The sequence below is a fragment of the Zeus faber genome, assembly GCF_960531495.2.
Source record: "Zeus faber genome assembly, chromosome: 14".
NCBI lineage: Eukaryota > Metazoa > Chordata > Actinopteri > Zeiformes > Zeidae > Zeus > Zeus faber.
Genome location: NC_137200.1, coordinates 11,957,590 through 11,980,580, shown reverse-complemented (window position 1 = coordinate 11,980,580; position 22,991 = coordinate 11,957,590). Strand labels below are relative to the sequence as shown.

At 43.6% G+C, this 22,991-nt stretch overlaps 1 protein-coding gene across 1 annotated transcript in view; it reads right to left on the bottom strand.

Moving 5' to 3' along the window:
• Positions 1–15,827, bottom strand: part of doc2b (double C2-like domains, beta) — a gene marked incomplete at both ends in the record, with an annotated part of 91,355 nt that extends 75,528 nt beyond the window's left edge. Inside the window, one exon of the mRNA XM_080014396.1 lies at positions 15,491–15,827. Coding sequence (XP_079870522.1) covers positions 15,491–15,827 — 337 coding nt within the window. The remainder of the gene's footprint in view (positions 1–15,490) is intronic.
• Positions 15,828–22,991: the final 7,164 nt, after the last annotated feature.

Below are 22,991 nucleotides of genomic sequence, written 5' to 3'. Positions count from 1 at the left end.
TATTTATAGAGCTTATTGTGCATAATCACCGGGTGTCATGACATTTCACTGCATATATGTATGACCGTATGTATATGTATGTGACAAATAAAATAACTTGCATGGGACGTCAAGTTTGGCAACAATCCTTCTTCATGCATCATTCCTACAGTAGACAGATAGATACACTACACTGTAGTAGTCAACACCGGTGGAGGCCGAGCAGTGCAGGCAGGGTGCAAAGTCAAGGGGATAAAAGAAAATGTCATCGCATGCGATAACAAGCCAACTTTGACAGCTCTACTCAAACAGTGACTCAGTCTCCAACACTGGGGACTCTAGACTCGACCCAACTTTGGTGACTCGGATGAATTCGATGTTTAAGGGGACTTTACTTACATGGATCATACTTGTGATACTATACCCCTTATATATTCTATCTTATTAATAGTTTAAGAGGTTGTATGCCCAAATGATGGAGATTTGTGACTTGATTATCTAATCAGTAGACAATGGAATTATTAAGAATGGGAGTCGCCCGTGTAATGAACACAGTGTTTGTGTAAATAAAATAAAAAACGTTGTATTGTTTCAAAAATATATTTTGTACTTTGGATCTGAGATGGAGACCTGCATTGATGAAACAGTCAATCGCTGGGTGAAAAACAAGAGCCAAACACTGAGGAAAAAATATAGTATAGAGTATAACACTTTATGTTTGGCAGAAATCTAATATATATATATATATATGATATCAAATTGAGATACATTTGCTCAAGCTTGATTTACTACTGCACTTCATGCGCAGGTCCTCCCTGGTTGCAGTCATAGACGGGGGAGTAAGGATTCCTCCTTTAATCGATTGGGGCGTTATGCTGACCATGCTGCAGGCATGGCAGTGTGCCGGGGCGAACCAGAGCAAAGTGATGTGGTAGAAGTCAGCAGGTTTACAGTATATGAGCAACACGTGCAAGCCAGGTTTCTGCTCCGTCGTCCGCGGGTCCGTCGCGACTTAGGCGGTGATGTCACAAGTGTTGTAGGTGCTGCCCGCACTCATGAGTCTGACATTGAGACGGAGTGGACGGTATTTCCGTACAGTGCATTAGGAGATGAAAGAGGGCAATTCTTTATTTTCCACTCAATTAGGCAAATCTTTATCACTGAACGCTTGAAGGTCCGAATCTTTACAACCGTGGACTTCATTCAGCTTACCTTTATCGTGGGCAGAAGAGAACAGCCCGCCTCGCCTATTGATTTACGCTCACAAATGTCTATTCGACACAATATTTGACCTCCCATCTACATGTGTGTACAATTCATTTGTTAATGGCGGAGGTTGCAAAGAGGACTCCCATGGCACCGGCCAGTACCCCTCTGGGAACGGTTTCACAATCTCAATTCTAAACATACGATTACACAATTCTCTAATCCTACTCAGTGTGGGGCAAAGAGGTTTACATAAGAGAGACCAGCAGTCGGAGAAGGATCATTGGATGCTGTTTGCAGCGCGGGTTATCCATGAAAGACACAAACTGTAGAGTAATAGGAAGCAAAAGCAATAGCCTTGTGTTAAATGTCCCATCTGACATATGCTTCTGTGTATATTGACGTGTGTGCTTTTTTTACCACTCTGTCTGTACCCATGTAACGGCCGGTGATATGCCCTAATTCCATTAAGGCTGGCCTTTTTTTTAAAATGTCTTTACCAAACAGAATAGATTAAAAAGCACCTACTACATTGAAGTGATAATTCACAACGAAGGCACTGTGTTCACACGTCCAAAAGTTCATTCCCATAGGAGTTTTTTGACATTTTCTTTTTGATATGAGTAATTGCAACATGCACATTACAGTTTAATCCATGTCCACTTATGTTTAAACTGTATGAATCTTCAATATTATTTTAGAGATGCACCATGCAAAAATTGATCTCTATGGATAGTGAAGGGGTATTCAAAATGAATCAAAGCTGATAGAAACGTAACAAGATGTTCTCTCTCTGACCAACCACAGAGGGAGACCTCGACTCTTGGGAGGAGCCATTTCTCCTCTAACAAATTTTTATTTTTATTTTTTTACTTAAAAATACACAAAACATTGTATTCTTAAAAATCAAGAAATATGTCAAGTCTGCTGTTCTCTTAAAAAAAAAAACATATGTATTTCATCTAAAAGAATAAAATAGAATTGTCTATTTTGACGATACTGGTACAGTGGTACCTCGACTTACAACTGTAATTCGTTCTATAAGAACGGTCGTATGTTCAAACAGTCGTATGTCGAAGCAATTTTTCACATATAAATTATGAAATCATGAAGGATGAAAATAAACAAAATACACAGCACAAACACAGTAAATATGAAAAAAATATCGATAAGCCACGAACTACGTGCACACACAAACACACATGTAGGTCGCCCGCTGACTGACTGCTGACTGGCCGCCGACGCACCAACTGCAAAGTCGATACATATTTTCGCGACTATCGCTACTCGTATCTGGATAAGTCGTAAGTAGATGCAGTCGTAAGTTGAGGTACCACTGCAGCTCAAAACATATTTTCCCACATTCCCAGGGCTGCCAATTGATTCCCCCTGCCCCCAAGTATTTCATTCTTTTGGGAGTGTGTACTGCTTACCAAGTAGTGTTTACTGTAGATGTGTAGGTGCACTGTTGGGAGAAGACCAAGATAAGCCCATTGGATGTCCTGACTCACGCAGAAGCTGAGAGGGTCAACTACAGAGAAACTCTCGTCTTCTATCCTCTTTTTGGGGACCAGGCCTGGAGGCTCGGCCCTTAAGCAAAGGGAATCAAGTTCCTAGAATCCTAATGCACAGGGAAGCAGAGGTAGGAGGAGGCATACAGGCCTTCAATAATTTACTGTAACATTTGGTAAGCACAGAGTAAAGATTTGGAAAATAAAATGGCCCTGGGTGTGTACGTGTGTGTGTGTGTGTGTGTGTCTCTTTCAGGGCTCCTCATTATCATTCATGTCTGCATGAATCTTAGATGAACTTTCTAGACAGACACTGAAGATATTAACTAAAGTATATCTAAGAAAATCAACAGGCTCAGTGCATACCAGTAGAAAGCTCACCAAGAACATGCCCTTTGAATTCCACTCTCAATTAAAATGACGATTCTTTTTATTCAGGGCAGAGTGTAAATCATGATGAGTGCCATGTGAATATGAGGGTTTAATAGAATTAATAGAAATTTGGCTCAAGTCACCAAAATCAGAAATAGTGACAGAGAGACAATGTAATTATAGAGCAGACATTTTTTTAATGGGACTATCTGCAACACTACAGATGGCGACATAATGTCAACAAAACTAGATAATTTTATATATTATAATATATTCAGAAATGTAAATACAACAGAACTTAAGGCATAGATGACTCTCCATTCAAAGATAGGAGAATCCTTTGGGGTATTGTGTAATACAGGCCACTAGTGTTAAAAATTGGAATGCACTGAGAATTCAAAACACAACAATGTTCATTATTTAAAATATTGGTCTTAATGGCAGTGACAGTCGCGCAGCATTTCTCTTTAACAGATTACTGCTAACTAGTCACTGCTGCATTATGGATTTGTCCAATTGTGATATTACATAACAGCATTTCCAGGAGGACCAGGGGGCTTGAAACAGTTTGTCCATGTAAAGGGTTTCCCCCAGCTGTCTACTGCAGAGGGGGGCTGCCTTCGCTGAATTGCCCTCCGCCTTGACTAACGTCAAAAAATATTAATTCAATCAACTACAGTAAATCCTTTAAAAATACAATAACAGAGAGAGAGAAAATACTTTTTCACACAGCAAAGGCTACCAATGTAACGTGTGAAACTATTATTCATACTTAACATATGAATAAAAAATAAAATAATGAGATGCCGTCAGGATCTGTCAAACTCAGCGGATGACAGCAATTGATTGGTCAGGTCTACGTGGGTTTGCTTCCCAACCCCAAAACCCATCCTAAGATTCTTGAATCCTGCTCATACTCATTAATAATGAGTAGTGTTGCATTCATTATTTCTATATCTTCATCTTTATGCCAGAATGAGGAGGTATACAGACCACCCCCCCCACCGCCGTCAGATCAGACCACAACCTGATACACCTTGTATCTACACCAATCAGCCGCAACATTAAAACCACTTGCCTAACATTGCGTAGGTCAGGACAGTAGCTCAGTCTATAGAATGCCAGTCCAACGCCCAGACGGGCTAGACTTCACTCCCCACTTGCATCAATGAGGCCATGGGCGCCCATGACCATATCGCCAGTTCACCGGTTCTCCTTCCTTGGACCACTTTTGGTAGGTACTAACCACTGCATACCAGGAAGACCCCACAAGACCTGTTGTTTTGGAGATGCTCTGACCCAGTGGTCTAGCCATCACAATTTGGCCCTTGCTTAAGTGGTTCACATCCTTACACTTGCCCATTTTTCCTGCTTCCAACACATCAACTTCAAGAACTGACTGTTCACTTGCTGCTTAATATATCCCACCACTTGACAGGTGCCATGGGAACAAGATGAGCAATGTTATTGACTTCACCTGTCAGTGGTTTTAATGTTGTGGCTGCTCTGTGTATGTACAAGCCCGGTGTCCCGCAGCAGCCCACCACCACCAGGATGGATGTGAAGGCGCGGTCTGAGGATGCTGAGGAAGACCTCCGGGAGTGTTTCCAGATCACCGACTGGGACATATTCCTGGAGGACCATGGTGAGAACATTGAGGGTCTCTCCCATTGTAACAGAATAGATCTATTTCTTCTTTCTTGAGGACAGTATGTGTACATATAATTGTTTTTTTATCTCCTTCTTGACGTGCACTGTGTTGCTGCTGTAACACATGAATTTCTCCCCGGGGATTAATGAAGTGTTTTGCAGTTCAATAAAATACTCTTAGCAAACTGTATGTATTTGTATGTAAAATGTATTTATTTACTTGCCCATCACAGGGTTAAAGATATTATTCTCTACAGTTTTACAACATTCAAAGCTACGTTTTAATGACATAATTTTTCTGTTCACACACATACTGTAATGAATGTTTTGTGTGAAGCTACTTAACACGATGGGATTCTCAGAACATGGCTATCGGAAAAAAGCGTTTTTTTAGTCCACCAACCCGCTTCCGGAAATGAGAACTGGCGTTCTCAGATATACAGCTCTACCTTTTTGTCCTCCCTTTGACACCCAGAATGAAGGTTGAGAGGCTCTGAAATAGCATCATGAAGAGACCCACACATTTATTGATGAAAATGGATTTGATTATATTTTTTATCTGTGACCGAGTTGTTCTGCGTTAATGTTTCCTTGTAAAGGATGACTCAAGCTCAGCTACTTTTGTTGGATTGCCAAAGCAGTCCACTCATAGATCTTTATGTAAGCTCTTACAGTATGTGAATAGTTTGATGTACTTCACTGTGGACACTGCATGCATGCTAAACATGCTTTAAAATGCCGGATGTGTCAGTAAAAGAAATAGGCTTAGTGGATTCTGCTGATTAATGGAAATGATTTATTCCCTCACACCTGCTGAGGGGAAGCAGTTGTATGGAGGAGGAATCACAACGCTCTCATCCCTGTCCTCGGGACAAGAGATAAGGCTTGCTCTTAACCTGCAGAGCGTCAAAGCCACATTAGGGCAGACAAATTAGGAGAAAGTTACTTGCTGACAGGCCTTATAGGAAACTTTAGAGAGAGATCTCCTCACACAGAGCATTTTACTGGTACAAGTAAATTGGACACACAGAGAAACTCAACCTCAAGAAAAATAATCATGAGACAAAAAGCCCTTTGCTCCAAAGCTTTGTTTCCCATGTGATGAGATTGGAGGAGGTTAGGGTTATGGTTAGGGTTAGGGTTAGGGTTAGGGAGGCCGAGCCTCTCATCACGCTCGCCGTCCCGAACGGCGGGGGGAGGGAATTGGGTAGGGTATGGGTAGGCCCACGACTGAAGCACTCCGAATTTTGGCATTCTAAACAGGTGACATCGCGCTGAGTGGCAAACATCCCAGCCCTGTCATGAGCCCTGGAGATGCGGAAGTGCAAATGACCAGGGCCTTGTAAGAAAACACGTTGGAGTTGGAGGGGAGGAGTGCCGTGAAGACTCCACACCCTCTGGCAGCAGGGGGGAGGGGAGAGCAGGGAGAAAAAACCCTGCATGATGAATCTGAGCCCACAGATGTCAAATAATCGGTACCTCCCAGCAACTACATATCAATGCAATTATAACCCCAGATCTTTCAAAGCAAGAGTGATTACATGTCAGAAATAAGAAAAAAAAAAAGTAATTCATTAAATAAATAAACAAACTAATAAATAAATAAATAGCACTCAATTGAACATATGCTGTTGATGACAGTCCCAGTTGTCAAATGGATCCACGTAATGGCTGGCATTACCATTATATAATGTGCTTAGTGGGGATAAAGCGAGGGCAGAGGCAGACTATGCTTTGGTGTAGCTGAATTGCTGGTGACTTAAATGGAAGATGATCCGCCCTCCTCTCCCCCGGACAGGGGAAGCATCAATAACAACTAGTAATGCGAGCAGACGTAAAATCATCCCAGCTTTACTGTTGAGAAAGTGGACACGGCAAAAAAACAGCACACTACGGTGAGTCATTACGAGCAAGATGACAGCTTGCAGATAGATTCTTAATGGGATCCTACTGTACTGGGCAGAGAGGCAGCTGAAATCACTGTAGCATCATGGAAAAGTTTTCATGTGGAGCAGCACAGCTTTCGTTTTATGGTCTAGTGACTTTAGGTTTTTCATGCATTGGATCTGCAAAGTTTTGTATTGCTGCACCTGCTTGGGAAAAAAAAAAAAAAAAGCTCTATAACTCGCTGGCAAGTTCAGTCCGTTTGCTCACCCAACCAGCACCCCGCCGACCGCCAGCTTGGCTCTGATTCTACTGTATCTGCTGTGCTGGTGGACATAGTGTGTTACATCATTAGTGGATATCACACTTAGCTGCCGGCACAGGGACTACAGAAAAGCCTATTGCCAGAAGAAACCAAAACAACATACATATTGGCGCATGTGAAAAAGAAAAGATAAATGTCAACTAATGGAATATATAGAACGAAATTCCATATTGGATGAAGAAATATAAATTAAAGCATAACAGCATTTGTATGAAATTCATGAATTCCCTCATTACTTCTCTGCATAGTAGAGGTAGATTTAGTAAATTTAGAGTAGAGGGAAGTGAGTAGGTGCAGAGTAGAGGGAAATAGAGTAGAATACAGTAGAGGTTGAGTAAAGGAAGGAGGAGTAGAGGAAGGCAGAACAGAGTAGATGTAGAGTACAGTGGAGGTGCAGAAAGGTAGAGAAGGGGTGTGTAGTCTGTGATTAATCGATAGCCCACTCAGCTGCCTCCACAAGGACTACAGAAAAGAAGATTGCAAAAACAAGTAGAGGGAGGGAGAGTAACCACCCTTGTCCCCTCCCTTTTGAATAAACAGATATAATTTATTTTATTTCCCAGGACAAGGATTTGATGTTGCTCTGTGACATCATTGTGGATTCCCTCATTAATTCCCAGTAGATTGATGTATTATTTCAATATAAAAAGCATTATTTTGAATAAAGGTCACATTTTGCGGCAAACCTCATGAGACTGGGTTGTGTACAAATTAGGGGTGAAACAGTTCCCGTATTGTATACCACCCATGTGATGATATGCACATGTGTGGTTTATTTGGACAAAACGGCCAAGGCATTTTGAGAATAAGCAAGTAGATACGAAACTGTAATACAAATCAAACTGGGTTTTTTTCAAACCATTACAAGCATTCTATTTCAATGCAAAATGATTTTGTCAGATCTGTGAAACCATGAATTCCTCCATTGCTACTCCATAAAAAAGGAAGGTCACATGACCATGGCCTGCCAGCTCCTTGGAAGAGATGCTAGTTTGAACCATGGTATCAGAGAAGATGTGTGAGTTTACAGCCCACTGCTTCCCCCCATACCGCTCCTGTCAATGCACGTTCCTCTAAAGCTTATCTCCCAAACCCCCCCCCCCTCCAAAAAAAACAGCAAAATAAAACACGACAGCCAGTTTGGTTGTGCGGCACAAAACCAGACGTTTTTAATGTGTTGTCCTCCACACCTGCACGCACCACCAAAAGAGTGGTTTAATTGATGTGGCGTAGTTCTGAATATCCAATTGGGTTTGATTACCACCCTCATGGGGGGAACTGGAACACTTAGTGGGTGATGCACTTTTCCGCTTCAATTAAAATCAAGGTTGAGTCACAACGAATCAGGAACCAGCGCTGTTATGCAGATTTGCCAGCGGGCCCCTAGCAGGGACGGAGACGTCCCCATGTGGTTTGGCTCATAAGGGAGAAGGACACCACTGCCAACAATTCCCCACCATCCCGGAGGAGGAACTGCAGATAGTGGATCAAGTCCCCCAAGAATAAGCAGAGACAATTTAGGGCATTGCTGCCAGGTTAAAACCACAAACAAGTGGAGAGACAACTTCCCTACTCTTGGAGGAACAGACAGAACAAATGTAACTCAATTAAAACCAACCTCAAAAGACACACGGCATGCTGCAAGAAAAAAATGGACATTTTCAAAATAAAGGTAAAATCTTTTTTTTTATTTGAGATAATTTGACTTGCCTACAATTTAACTCAAACTTCTGAAAGAGTCCCCCAAGAATAAGCGGTGGCGATAGTGGCGCCGCCCCTTGCGGTCGTTTGCGCCGGCGCTCCGCTCAACTTTTGCACATTTTAGTATTTTTTCAGTTTTTTATCATAATGTCCGCCAAAAAAGCATCGGCAGTTATCTCTTATGGCCGCGATGCACTCGTGGATATAAAAACTTCCCTAAACGAAGAACTTTGGGAGTTTTTATCCGTGGAAGTAGAGTGGCCGACTTAAATTCTACGCGCTAACACGCTCAACAACAACAACAAAAATGAAGCCGCTGTTCCACGAGCGGGCCCACGGAGGAAGCACCATAGTAAACGAGGTGGCATTCGGGTCAGAATGAGGACGCAACCTTACCGTTCACCTCTGCCAAGCATCCTTCTTGCCAACGTTCAGTCTCAGGAGAACAAGATGGATGAACTTCGAGCGAGGATTAAATTCCAACAAGACACGAGGAACTGTTGCGTCCTCTGCCTGACGGAAACATGGCTGAACCCACTGGTGCCGGATAAAGCCATCCGTCCAGCCGAGTCCTTCTCCGTGTTCCGCGGCAACAGATCAGGGGAGTCGGGGAAATCCAAAGGTGGAGGCGTCTGCCTCATGGTAAACAACCGCTGGTGTAACCCTAACAACACCAAGTCTCTCACCCGCTCCTGCTTGCCGAACCTGGAACAGCTGACAATCTTATGCCGTCCATTTTATCTCCCCCGGGAATTCAGCACAGTCATCATTACAGCCGTTTATATCCCAACGCAAGCGGACACTGACACAGCACTGTCGGACCTGTATGATGTGTTGTGCGGATTTCAAAACAAACATCCCGACGCGGCTGTGGTGGTGACTGGGGACTTTAACAAAGCGAACCTTAAAAAAGTTCTGCCTAATTTCCACCAACACATCACGTGTGCCACAAGGGGAGATAGAACTTTGGACCATTGTTACACACCGTACAAGAACGGATACAAGACCGTCTCGCTCCCTGCTTTCGGGAAATCTGTCCACGCCAGGATTTTGCTGGTTCCCGTTTACAGGCCTCTGATCGCACGAGAACTGGTGGTGACGAGGGAAGTGAAGCGGTGGACGGACAATCAGAGGCTGCGCTTCAGGACGCACTTGCTGACGTAGACTGGGACATGTTCCAATCACATTCAAGTGACGTCAGCGAGTTTGCGGACGTAGCGGTGAGCTTCATGGCTACGTTAGCGGACCGCATCGTTCCCACGGTGAAAGTTCGGATATTTCCAAACCAGAAACCGTAGGTTGACAAATCCATCCGCTGCGCTCTGAATACTCGCACGGCAGCTTACAACGACGGTCTTGAATCCGGTAATATGGACAATTACAAAGCGGCGTCTTACAATGTGTGGAGGGCGGTGAAGGATGCTAAACGGATGTACAGAGAGACTGTGGAGCTACAGATGGAGCAGGGGGACACAAGACGCTTGTGAGAGGGGCTGCGGACGATAACAAACTACAAGAGCAGCCACGAGTGTGGACACCTCCCTAGCCAACAAACTGAACTCCTTTTATGCGCGGTTTCAGTCTGGCAACAGCACCGCTAGCTCGCTGGCTGATTGGCGTTACACCGCTGGGGATGAGTGCGCACTCTCAGTGTCTGTGCATAACGTCAGGAAGGCTCTGATGCGGGTGAACACGAGGAAAGCTGCAGGCCCAGATGGTATATATGGGCGAGTACTGAAGACCTGTGCTAACCAGCTAGCCTCGGTGTTCACTAGGATATTCAACGCCTCCCTGGCTGAATCAGTGGTCCCGTCCTGCTTCAAGAGGTCCACCGTCATTCCTGTCCCGAAGATCGCCTCTCCAGCCTGCCTGAATAACTACCGTCCGGTGGCCCTCACCCCGGTGGTCATGAAGTGTTTCGAGAGGCTCATTAAGGATTATATCTGCGCCTCCCTCCCCCGCACCTTGGACCCGTTGCAGTTTGCGTACCGGCAGAACAGATCCACGGACGACGCGGCCTCCCAGGTACTGCACACCACGCTCACGCACCTGGATGGCCGGAAGGGGGCCTATGTGAGATTGCTGTTCATCAATTATAGTTCAGCTTTCAATACCATAGTCCCCTCCAGACTGGCTGTCAAGCTGAAGGAGCTTGGACTGAATACTCCGTCTGTGTGCCTGGATCCTGGACTTCCTCTCAGCCCGGCCCCAGGTGGTTAGGGTGGGGAAGCACATGTCCAGCTCCCTCACCCTGAATACGGGATCCCCCCAGGGCTGTGTCCTAGGCCCCCTACTGTACTCCCTGTACACACATGACTGTGTGGCCAGGTCCAGCTCCAATACCATCATCAAGTTTGCTGACGACACTGTTGTCGTGGGCCTGATCACCGACTGCGATGAGAAGGCCTACCGTGAGGAGGTGGCTGACCTGTCACTCTGGTCGAAGGACAACAGCCTACACCTGAACGTCAGCAAAACTAAGGAGCTGATTGTGGACTTTAGGCGAGGATTACAATCGAGGACGCACACGCCCTTGGTGATTAATGGGACTTCTGTCGACGGGGTGAGCAGCTTCAAGTACCTGGGAGTCCACATCACAGAGGATTTAAGATGGACTTTACAAACAGACACTCTGGTTAGAAAGGCGAGGCAGCGTCTTTACCACCTCAGGCAGCTGAGGAAATTCCGGGTCTCGGTGAGGATCCTCAAGTCCTTCTACTGTGGAGCGGTGGAGAGCATCCTGACAGGCAACATCACTGCCTGGTTTGGGAACTGTACTGCTAAAGACAGGCGGACCCTGCAGAGGGTGGTGCGTGCAGCTGAACGTACCACTGGAACTACTCTCCCCTCCCTGCAGGACTTATACACCAGGAGGTGTAGTAGCAGAGCCCGCAGGATCATGAAGGATCCTCACCATCCAAACAACGGACTGTTCCAGCTGCTGCGGTCGAGCAAGCGCCTCCGCAGTCACACAGGAGAACAGAGAGACTGAGACAGAGTTTTTTCTCGCAAGCCATAAGAACTGTCAATGCCGACCTCACCAGGGGTCCTCACTGAGCCACACACATAGGCTCCACTACCTTCTGTACTGTATGTAGCATACTGTACCGCATACTGTGTCACTGTTCTGGGTTGTTTGGTGTTACCATATTGCTGCGCCCTACTGTTGTATACTGTGCTGTATTATCCCACAAACACTACCTCATTTTATTCACATGCTACTTTAATGCACATATCTGTATTTACATAATTGCCTATCCCATGAACATAAGTCTATCCCATATATGTAAGCCTATTCCATTTATTTATTCCATTTTATTTTATTATTTTTTATTCTATATATTTTTATTTTCTTCTATAAGTATTCGACTCACTGTATTACGTTTTAGGAATCAGTTAGTTGGTCTAGTAGAAAGAAATTTTCTTAGTTAGCTACTGTGTTCAGTCTAGGACATATTGTGTGTAATCACCGGGTGCGTTGCATTACATTTCACTGCATATGAAAGTATGTATATGTATGTGACGAATAAACCTCTTGAATCTTGAATCTTGAATCTTGAGAAAAGCTGACGTTCGGTGGCTTCAACGAGAGAAGAAATCTCAAGACGTCTTTGTTCATTTGAAGAATACAGTTATTTGTATTTATATAATATAATCTAATATCATGATTGCTATCGCATGGGATTTGACTCTTTCTTTTGTCCAAAGTCCAAAGTCTAAAGATTTGAACTTTCTTTCTCTATTGGCAAATAATTTAGCTTAATTGAAATAATTGATACAAAATAAACCGACCTCATTAAAGCACATGTAACTTACTGATGTAGATATTGGCTGTACGGACTGTGGATTTTTTATTACCTGTTTGCTCAAATGCGTGCATTATCTGTTCTCACATTCATGCAAGAGAATCAGCGTCTGAAAGTTGTGAGTGCCGAGAACGTACAGATCGGAAATCGTAGGTGGAGATCGGAAAATTGCGGAAACAGCTTCGAAGACTATTCCAAAGCATGGAAAGAAATGACCGTCAAGGATTATTTTGTATACAGCACAGGGAGCCCATCTGCTTCCACAAGCACTCACTGTCATATGTAAGGCATGCCAAGCTCGACAGCTTACAGCACTCTGGCTTTTATAGAGAGCCTTTTTTCCCCCAAAGTAGCCTACTGTCCTTCAGAAACTGTCAATATGCCACAGTAGAGGAGGATTTGTAGTCATCTGAAGTTTGTGTTTGTTTTGAGCCATAATAATTCTAATAAGCTCTCCATATTGTGCCTGTGTTATTGTGAGCCACTACTTCTGCAGCAGCACATTTGTTTTGCAACACCGAGTAGGAAACACCCCCCCCTCCAGTTTCCCACGACACCAAGGCAGTGTCTAGGGATCATCGTTAGGAGGATGTTGCATCACACCCAAAACAGTCTGAAGGGTTTTTTTTTCCCCACACAGTGTCTGATTTGTTTTATGACGCCCATTGCTAAACAGTGGAATGTTCTATTAAGGCACTTGGGTGCGAACCACCCAGCTAACTCACTTGAGTAGTCCCTTTAACCGGAGATTAACCAGAGATATATGTTTTCATGTTTCATGTCCTTCCGCTTGGATTTGAGGAGTGGAAACGTTGATTACACTGCATCACTGATGACTCAGTGCTTAGCAGTGGCACCACCACAGTGGTCTGCTCTGCAGAGTAGGCCCACCGGTGTGGCACACCAAAAGGGATCACCGCTGGATTTCAGGGCACAAAATGATATAGTAGTCCAGTTAGGATTAGAAATTTCTCAGTGCAACGGCTTCCCACGTGTTGAATCAAGAATTTCCTCAGCGTGCCACTGAATACAGAATACATAGGAAATTCAAAGTCTCTAAATATAGTCTGAGCAAAATCCAAAGCATCGCACTGTAATTAATTAATTATTTCCCACGCTCACTCAGTGTGTGACCAGCCCGTGCTTTGTTTACAGTTTACTGTAAACACAATAAAACAAAATGACTGACATGCACAATAAAAATAAAAAAAACTGCTGAATATTTGAGCACAATGGCAAAATTGCATCTGCTCAGCTGGTAAAGTCAGCTGGTAAACTGGTAGAGTCCTCAGTGAGCAGGGATTGTACTTGCACAAATTAGGGAAGGATGTGCCTTTTGTTCCTTCTATGAATGCAAAAAGACCCAAAAAGATCTGCAGCAAAAAGCAAAAAGATCTATAACAGGTCAACAAACAAACATCTGCCAGCCAGGACGATCATGCCCAGAACTAAACTTACCCCCACCCCATGTGCTGCCATGGCCAACTGTACCATCCCCCGCCTTCCCTCCACAGACCAGTCCAGGATTAGAGATACCCTAAGCCTCTGCTGCATGTCGCTCTGCAGGGATTAACTCTTCAGGGAAGCATGTCTAATGTCACGCACTGGACCTGCCACTGTACAAAGCCTCTTTGAGAGACACAAGAAACCCCCTCGTCTCTCTCTCCAAGGGGCGGGGCCTGCCAAGGGTTAAAACCTGCACGAACCACTGACAACAAGCCTCTCAGATGTCTCATGCAAAACAAGTGACATCTGACAATATGTCGCAAGGCATATTGCTTCTGTCGCAAATGACGCGGTAGATTAATCTCCGTAACGACCAGTCTCCTCGCGGCGCTAATAGATAACACATACGCGCACATTATTAATCTCTGCCGTTATCCAATCGCTGATGGTAATCTACTATTAGATCTAAGAAACTGATAGGCAGTGGAAGAGGCTTCCCCTGCGGTGACTTTCGTCCAGTGATCTACATGATGCCAGCACACACACACACACACACACACACACAGACACACACAGACACACACACACAGGCTGACTGTCAGACTTGCTGTTAGACAGATAGACACACACACACAGTCTACAATGTGTGTCAGTCTTCAACACCCCCAACAACGTGTGGACAGATTCAGTCAGTCCATCGCTCCAATGGATACAAGCCTGCTGTGTCCATTCTATGATTTTAGCAGGAGATCATCAATCACGCCACCCTGTAAGACTGTTCAACACTGCATTTGGAGACAAAACACACATTGACAGAGGTGTTTGCTCTGGAAAAATCACTAATTTCATTGTCTCTGTATCAGAGTGGAGCAGATGAGATAAGCTGCTGCAGTCATTTCACAGCCGCAGCAACAGTTGGCTGTTCCACAGTGCTCGGAGTTCACCGCATCACACTTCAGAGAAATGCCGCCGCCACCAAGCACGCACGCACGCACGCAGGCAGGCAGGCAGGCAGGCAGGCAGGCAGGCAGGCAGGCGCACACACACACACACACACACACACACACACACACACACACACACACACACACACACACACACACACACACACACACACACACACACACACACACACACACACACACACACAGTATATACCTAGTTGCATGGATGAGCGCATACACACACAGACGCAGACAGGCGTCGAGAGAGGAAAAGCCATTGTGTAAGGAAAGGGGGGGTGGGGGGGTTGACAGATAAAGCCACACAGCCACGGTGCAGCAGAGACGCCTGGCAACCAGTTTAAAAAATAAAATGGAGGTTCAGCATAAGGAGAAATAGCAGCTAGAAATGCTGGGTGTGGGTGTGGGTGTGGGTGTGTGTGTATGTGTATGTGTGTGTTGGGGGGAGTAGACCGCAAAAGAGACAGTCACAGGGATGGAGACAAACTTGGGGGACTGAAATAAAAGCTGACGAAACAGCTTAAGATGAGCAGAGTGGTGACTAGCGAGTCAAAGGTTAATGGAAAAGGAATGAGGAATGAAAAAGGGCAGAAGGACAACATGATAAAGAGAGAAGAAATACAAAAGCAACACAGGTTGGTTACTCACTGGAGTCGTCAGAGTCGTATCCCTCCACATCGGGCTCCTCATCCCTCCTGGCTGGCTGCTGCCAGGGGGCTGAGGCTCCAGTGGAGACACGTTCCTGGGGGTCTTCACCCGGGCGTGGCGGGTCGTCCTCCAAGGCAGTGGCGGCGGAGGGGGAGGCGGAGAAGGCGGAGCGCAAGGAGCCGGCCTGGCTGGGCAGGGGGACCGGGGGCAGACCCCGCGGGTAGCGGGGGAAGTAGTCGGAGATCTGCTTGATGGGCTGGATGGGGCCAGGGCACACGTCAATGGCCATGTGCTCCTGGATGCTGATGGTGGGCTTCTCGCCTTTGCGTTGTGTCATGCATGCGTTGTGTCACCCCCCTCCCCCCGCCCCACCCCCCCCGCCCCCCCCCGCCTCTCCCTTCTCCTGGGAGCGTCCCTGGTCTGGACCCCCCCACCTCCCCACCCCCCCACCCCTCCCGGTGGAAAACAAACAAACAAACAAACAAACAGACAGACAAACAAACAAACAAACAAACAAAAAGACAAACAAAACACAACAACCCAACTAATAGAAAAAAAATTAACAAATATATATATATATATATATATATATAAAAATAAAAGCCCCCCCCCACTTAAACTTACCCCTATTTCAGACTAGTGGATAGTGTCCCTTAAGCTCTGTATGGTGGGGTAGGTCCAGTAGCTGTGTGGACTGCGCTACGCGGGTCTGAACATGGAGAGCGCTGCCTGTTGCTGCCTCTCACTCCCCATTCAGACCACGCTGTCTGACAGACGCACACATCGAGCTATCTGCCCCCCGCTCTCTCTCTCTCATTCTCTCTCTCTCTCTCGCTATACCCCACACCCTGACCGTGTCTGTTCGTCTCTGAGAGAGAGAGTGGTGTGAGGGACTGCGAGGGAAGGGATTAGGGGAGGGAGGGATGGAGGGAGGGAGGGATCAGCTGATGTCACTGCTTAGCAACCAAGCTGTAAACAGGAACCCGTCGGCCGATGTACTTAATTATGATATTAACCTCATCCATCTGTCAGCGCGAGAGAGAATTCACTGCCATGCCAGACGCGCGCATGTGTGTACGGGTATACCTTGGGCGTCCTGATACCTACAGTAAGAGCAAGAGCTTTTAATTCACGCTCCAATATGAAAGGCTTGCATTAGTGTTTGGCAGAAAGGAGTCTCAATTTCCCCTTCACACACAAGTGGATGGACACAAGACAGAAATACATGTGAACGTAAGTGCGTGAGCATATTTTTATCTACCTATAAATATTGCCTTACAGTTGGCCGCATGCAATAGACCTGCACTTAAACTTGTTAGTGAAAAGGTGCGCCACTTATAGGTCTTTTAATTGAACTTGTTTGATTGTGTGTCTAGATTGTATTCGTTGGACATTATTTTGGAGTGAGCGATTATGCTTCGCATAAACACAAAACCACTACAAACTGTGTGTGCTAGCCGCACCGTTGACAGTGTCCAGTGAACTGGACGGATTGATTAGGGGTGAAATGTCACGTTTCAAAAGCAAAATAACAAACACCCAGCAGGCTACATATTATTCTCTTCAAAACCTTGTGATTCTACGCCAAGGTTTAATTGTGCCAAGTGTTTTCAACATTCCTTGAAATTGGCTTTGGTAGGGGAAAAGTAGGTAATGTTCTTTCCTCTATGTACAAATGTACACAATATAAAATTAATCAAGCACATTGACACAGAGTTCGGGAAAGCATATTACATTTTTTTTATTAACAAATCATCCTTTTATTTTCTAATTTTATGTTGTTTAACTTTTATAATTAGGTTTCTTTCATGTAAAGTAGTAATCTATGTGTATGACATCAACCATAAAAATAAAGTTGTCTTGTTAACAGATCTTTTCTTTGTCCATTGAAGATTTCTGATGTTAGATTCTATTCCATGTAGTTTGTGGTCAAGGCTGGGGGCCCCTTGTATATTTTTGGCAATATGCAAAAAGCCAGCCTCAAATCTTTTTATATCCTTCCTCACACACTCATTTTACGTTTATTCGGTCTAAATATATCACTCACAAATATAAAGGAATGATGACATCCTCAAATGTCTGTCTTATGAAGTCTTAATTAGGCCACCGATTACTAGAAAAGCTGTCCCTTTCTTTGTTTAGATGAATGTGAAAACCTTTGTGGAGTTTGTTCATTTGCAAAATTATTAAATAAGTTTTATTTTGCAAATTAACTCGATTTGCAAAATGATTAATTTTTTTCTGCATTTCTTCTTTCTCCATCTACCCTTTGTGGAGCCACTTTCCCCCCAGTAAAGTATCAATATTGTGTGTAGTCAGTGGTTCTGTTTTCCGAAATATGTTCGGTGAGAATTAATTATTCATTGCTAATCACAATGGTGATTACTATGTTTACTGTTTCTCGATGAAAGATCAACATAGAGTTCCATTAGGCTTGATGCACTGTTGCACAGAAATGTTTGATATGTCAGATATTCTGTAATGCTCAATCAATGAGACCAGAGCTGTACACACGCAAGTAAATACAATTAGAAAAATATTGATTGGGCTAATTGTTGTTTTATAACTATCAAATACTATGTATTTCTGTAATAATATGTACATCTATTTAGCTCAGCAACTCAGAGGCAATTGGTGTGAGATGTCAACAGGAATCATAGAGGTGGGATGGGGTGCAATTCTAATCCAAAGAGTGCCCAACAATTTAGCATCAGGCTCATGGTAATTTGGAGGGTCCCAGTCGCATTGTTATACACTGGATTGCCTCATTATCTAAATATGGAAGAATTAATAATAAAGACTTTGGCAGATGAGGGGGCGTGGTTTAGCCAGGGTCTGCGGGTTACGGTGTGGGGCTTCGTCCTGCACCGGCGCAGCTATACCAACTCGGCCGATCAGCCCACTGCCGCCGATCGGGCGGAGACGGCTGGGAGCGTTTTCTCAAGTGTTGTTTGTCTTGCAGTGAGGGGCGCGTGGTACAGGGTCAGAGAGTCTGCAGACCAGATCAAGAGTCGGACACTAACGCAGACAAGAACTCTGTTTCATAATTTATGTTGGCCAGAGAGCCGTTTGGTTTGATTATTTGTTCATAATATAAACCCCACTGTGTCGGCACCTCACTACCAGGAAGTTTCCGTCTCCCTCCCTGAACCCGTGTCTGTGGATGGAGTTGTCCACAGGGACCAACCATGGTATTAGGGGTACTGTATTGCTGTATGTGTCCCAAGGTTTATTCGGTTTGTGAAAAAAAAAAAACACGGCGTCACAGATTAGGGCAAAGAAGTGGCTATGGTAATAGCCTACATAAATGGCATGATGCTGAACACAGAAAAGTTATCCAAAATGATTGCAACACCATAAAGAAGTGTCCGTGAGCAAGACATTTAACCCCTGCTCCTGCTTAACTGCTCCAGATGGCTGCGCCTATCTTTGTATGAATAATTGTAAGTGGCTTTGGACAAAAGCGTCTGCTAAATGACGTCATCAAAATAAACCGTTCAGTCAATGTCATCAATAAAATTATGTCATTGGATCATGTGTGTGTAATGCAAATGATATAATATTTTTTATACCAAGCAGTCTCATATTGTCTACAGTATTCTTGTAGATACATACAAAGGCCCATTATGTGTTGCATGCTTTCTAGTGTCATGCAGTCTAGTCTACTGCCATGCAGTCCTTGACAAGAGACTCTATAACGTCAAGGTTTTAATATTACTTCGAAGATATTTCCTTGGTCTCTCATCGCGTGCCATCGTGTGTCTCATCTTAAAAGGGAAGAGAGACACAGGAGGGGTCGGAGCAAAATGGCTGCACTATCCCAGGCTTCCTGCTGAGGGTGTTTTTGTTTAACCTGACTGGGTTTTACCTTTGGCATGGCTCTCCCCCTTCCCCTGCTGACTTCTGGGAGCTTTGATCATCTGGCAAAGACGAGGTTCAGTTGCTTTTGAATTCCAGCTGCAGACGTGGAGTTGGTAGGAGAGGTAGAAAATCAAAAAATGTAATGCTGACTCTTTGATTTAATGAAATGCCAAAAAATAAAAGTGTTGATTAGAATACAAATAAAAGATTTATTAATTGATGAAATGCTGTAATTAATGTTAGAGAAATGAAAGAAAATGTAAATTCTATTAACACAGTCAACTCAGTCAAATAAATCAGACGCCATTTTGTTGGACCATTCATTGGATGCAAAGGAAATAATTGAAAGCCTTTCTTTTTCTTTTTATATAAACAATTTCAATATTGAACTCACTCCATTACATATATTTGAATTCAATCACACTTGGGGTTCATCAAATAGCCATATTACTGACTTTACTGACTTTTGTCTTCAGAGACTCCTTAAGATGCTTCATAGTTGAAAACAATTTGACAATTTCAACTTCCCTCACATTTTTTTTTAATTAATTAATTTGACTGCAATTCCATTCCTTCCACTTATCATTTTGAGAACACTGTGCTTGAGTGCGTTGAGTACCACGTGTCAATCAAAATGCCCCCAGCTCACCCCCCCCCCCCCCCCCCATCGGCACACCGCTGATGGGGGGGGGGGTGAGCTGTCGTCGATCGATTGGAGAGGTGAGTCCTTGCATTCAATAAGGCAGCTGGTGAATGGATCGATACAAACATTGTCAGTCAATGCAATCACAAATGATTGATTGAGAAAAACCAAAACAAAAAAATGCTAAATTCTTAAACAAGTGTAATCATGAGGGATTTAACCCAAATAGGGGGGTCATTACTTGAGAAGTAAATAGCCACCTATTGAGTGCAAGTTAAGTAATCCCCTTTGTTCTGGAAAAATGCAAAATAGCTGCCACCCACTCCTTGGTTTTCCAGCAACGGCTGCTAATTTAAGGGGGTGAGTGGCGGTGGTAATTCATTTGTCAAAATTCAAGATACCTTAACCTTATTGAAAAAAAAATATATATATATTATAATAAAAATTTAAAAAATATGATAATAATAATAATAATAATAATAATAATAATAATAATAATAATAATAATAATAATAATAACCACTGGTGTCCTAAACTTAATTGAGTTGTTAAGCCACCATTGCCATCATAATCTAGAGCCTGTCTAGATTATGATAGCAAATCTAAATCCCTCAACCTGTTCTCTTTCAATTTTTAAAAGAGTTTTTATTCTGGAAACGTCAGTCAAAAGAAATCCTCTGTGTGACAAGATGGCCATAGCCAACACATCGCTCAAAGAATGAAAAATGAGGAGACAGTACATGAAGGAGTCTACCCTTCTTTTCAAGGGCTTGATACTAGATCAACCAAGTTGTTTTTTTCAGGACTGTCTCCGATACAGATTATTAGTAATCAAGGAGATTACTTATAACAGATATTTGGTGCCCATATACATTTGCAGTAAAAATGTACATTTTAGTTTCAAAATTTACAGTGACGCCAAACTTGAACACAAAACGTCATGCCTTTAAACATAATGTCCGCGGTGTGGAATTATTTTAAGACGCAGGACACAGCGGATTGCAATATACGCAATGTAAGCGTTTTGAGTGGGGGCGGAGTCGTTTGAACTTGAATGACGGCACCATTCGTGGATTATTACAACATACGGCGTCTCCCATGCCACGACGGCGCGGCATACATAAGGTGAGGCATGTCTGAGCCAGAGGAGTGCATTTTTTATTTTTTTTTTATTTATTTTATTGGCAATCATATCAGACAAAATAACGATTCCAATAATTGGAAAAATGATGAATATCGGATCCAATTATGGGCCAGGCCGATAATCAGTCGACCCCTACTTGATATCCTAAAATGATATATGCGTTTAGGATTATATGTTTTTTCCCCCTATTGTCTTAATCTAATTATTTATCACAAAAAATAGTATAATAATAAAAGCTTGGAGCAGAATATGAAACATCCAAGATCCTCCAGTTCATTCACATGTGATTATCAGAGGGGTATGGAAGATACATTATCACGATGTTTAGACAATTGTAAACACAAACTACACATCACACGTTGACAAATTCAAAATCCCGTGCTCGAGATTGCAGCAGCTTCGTTACATTGAACTCGAGTACTATGAAGTGTGACAACATATCCAGTGTTTGATTCAGTCGGGATATTGTGTTAGGAGGGCAAATGTCATTTGTCAACGCAAATTTCCGAAGTTGAAATACCTAGGGGTCGCTCAATCAAAACAATAACAAGAGGGAGTTTGAGGCCATCGTGGAGCAGTGTGGGATCATGGGAGTTATTGTTGTTGTCAGGGACAGCTTCGGTGACAGAACACGCCGCAAACGGCAAGAAATAATCCTGCTCCATCAAACAATAGTTAGTAGAGTAATAGGAAAGAAGTACAAACAATAATACCATACAGTGGTACTGACGTATCATCTGGTCGTCCCTGTGGTGCCCCAGAAGTTTCAGCAAGAAGAGGGGGTTAAGGGATATGACGTGTTGGACACGCAACCTAATGAAACGGACCGCTACTTGTTTTGAAATCACGGATTTCTCTGGGTTTGAAAATTGTCTGACACATTTGAGATAATGTAAGTACACAACTCAACAAAATATATAAGATAGTTGCAGTCGTTTTTGTGCGTGCATGGAACGTAATGTAATGTGGCAAATGCGGTCTCCCCGTTCCAGAAGAGCAGGATTTATAATTTACAAGTCAATTATTTACACAAAAACATCCAGTTTTTACTAAATTAAGTCCCATAGCAACAGAAAGCAATGGGGAGACTGTCGTGACAGTGGGGAAGCGCAGGTTTTTCTGGAATGGGACGCAACGGGACAGGAGGATATAAAAAAAAAAAAATAGATCTAAAATAAAAACACAGGCATCACGCATGCACTGTGCACTGCTGTCTGGAGGAGAAATTGAAAAAGCTGAAATTCTCTGAATTAGGTTTACATTGTTTTTTTTAATCCATAAAAGTAAGAAACTAAGGAAATAAAATAAATCCTAATGTTTCCCTATGAGATTATATATATCACTATATTATAATCACAAGTTTTGCATATAGAGTGGGGAAGTGAGATCCGATCACAAGTGGTCACTGGACAGCTCTGAGTGGGAAGGGCGACTCTCTCCCTCCCTCTCCCTCTGCTCCAGTTTCAGAGCACGGTAAACTGCCCTTACCCCATTTCAATGCTCTGATTTTTCCTGGCAGATACATTCTTTTTTTTTTTTCCATCATCATCATCTGTCAATGGCGATCGTTGGAGTCGACCGCTGATTTATTTGTAAATCTGCCCAAGCCTAGTGTCAAGTACTGAGATAGCGAGAGGCTGCATCCTAATTGTGTTTAGGCTTTTGCCGATTTACAAGTAAATTGTCTATCGCCGATCGACTCAGTCATCGGCGATCGACTCCGTCATCGGCGATCGACTTCGTCATCGGCGATCGACTTTGTCATCGGCGATCGGCTTCGCCATCTGCGATTGACTCCATCAAACGCGAATGACATTGATGACGGACAGAGAATTTAAATGGGTTAAGTGCAG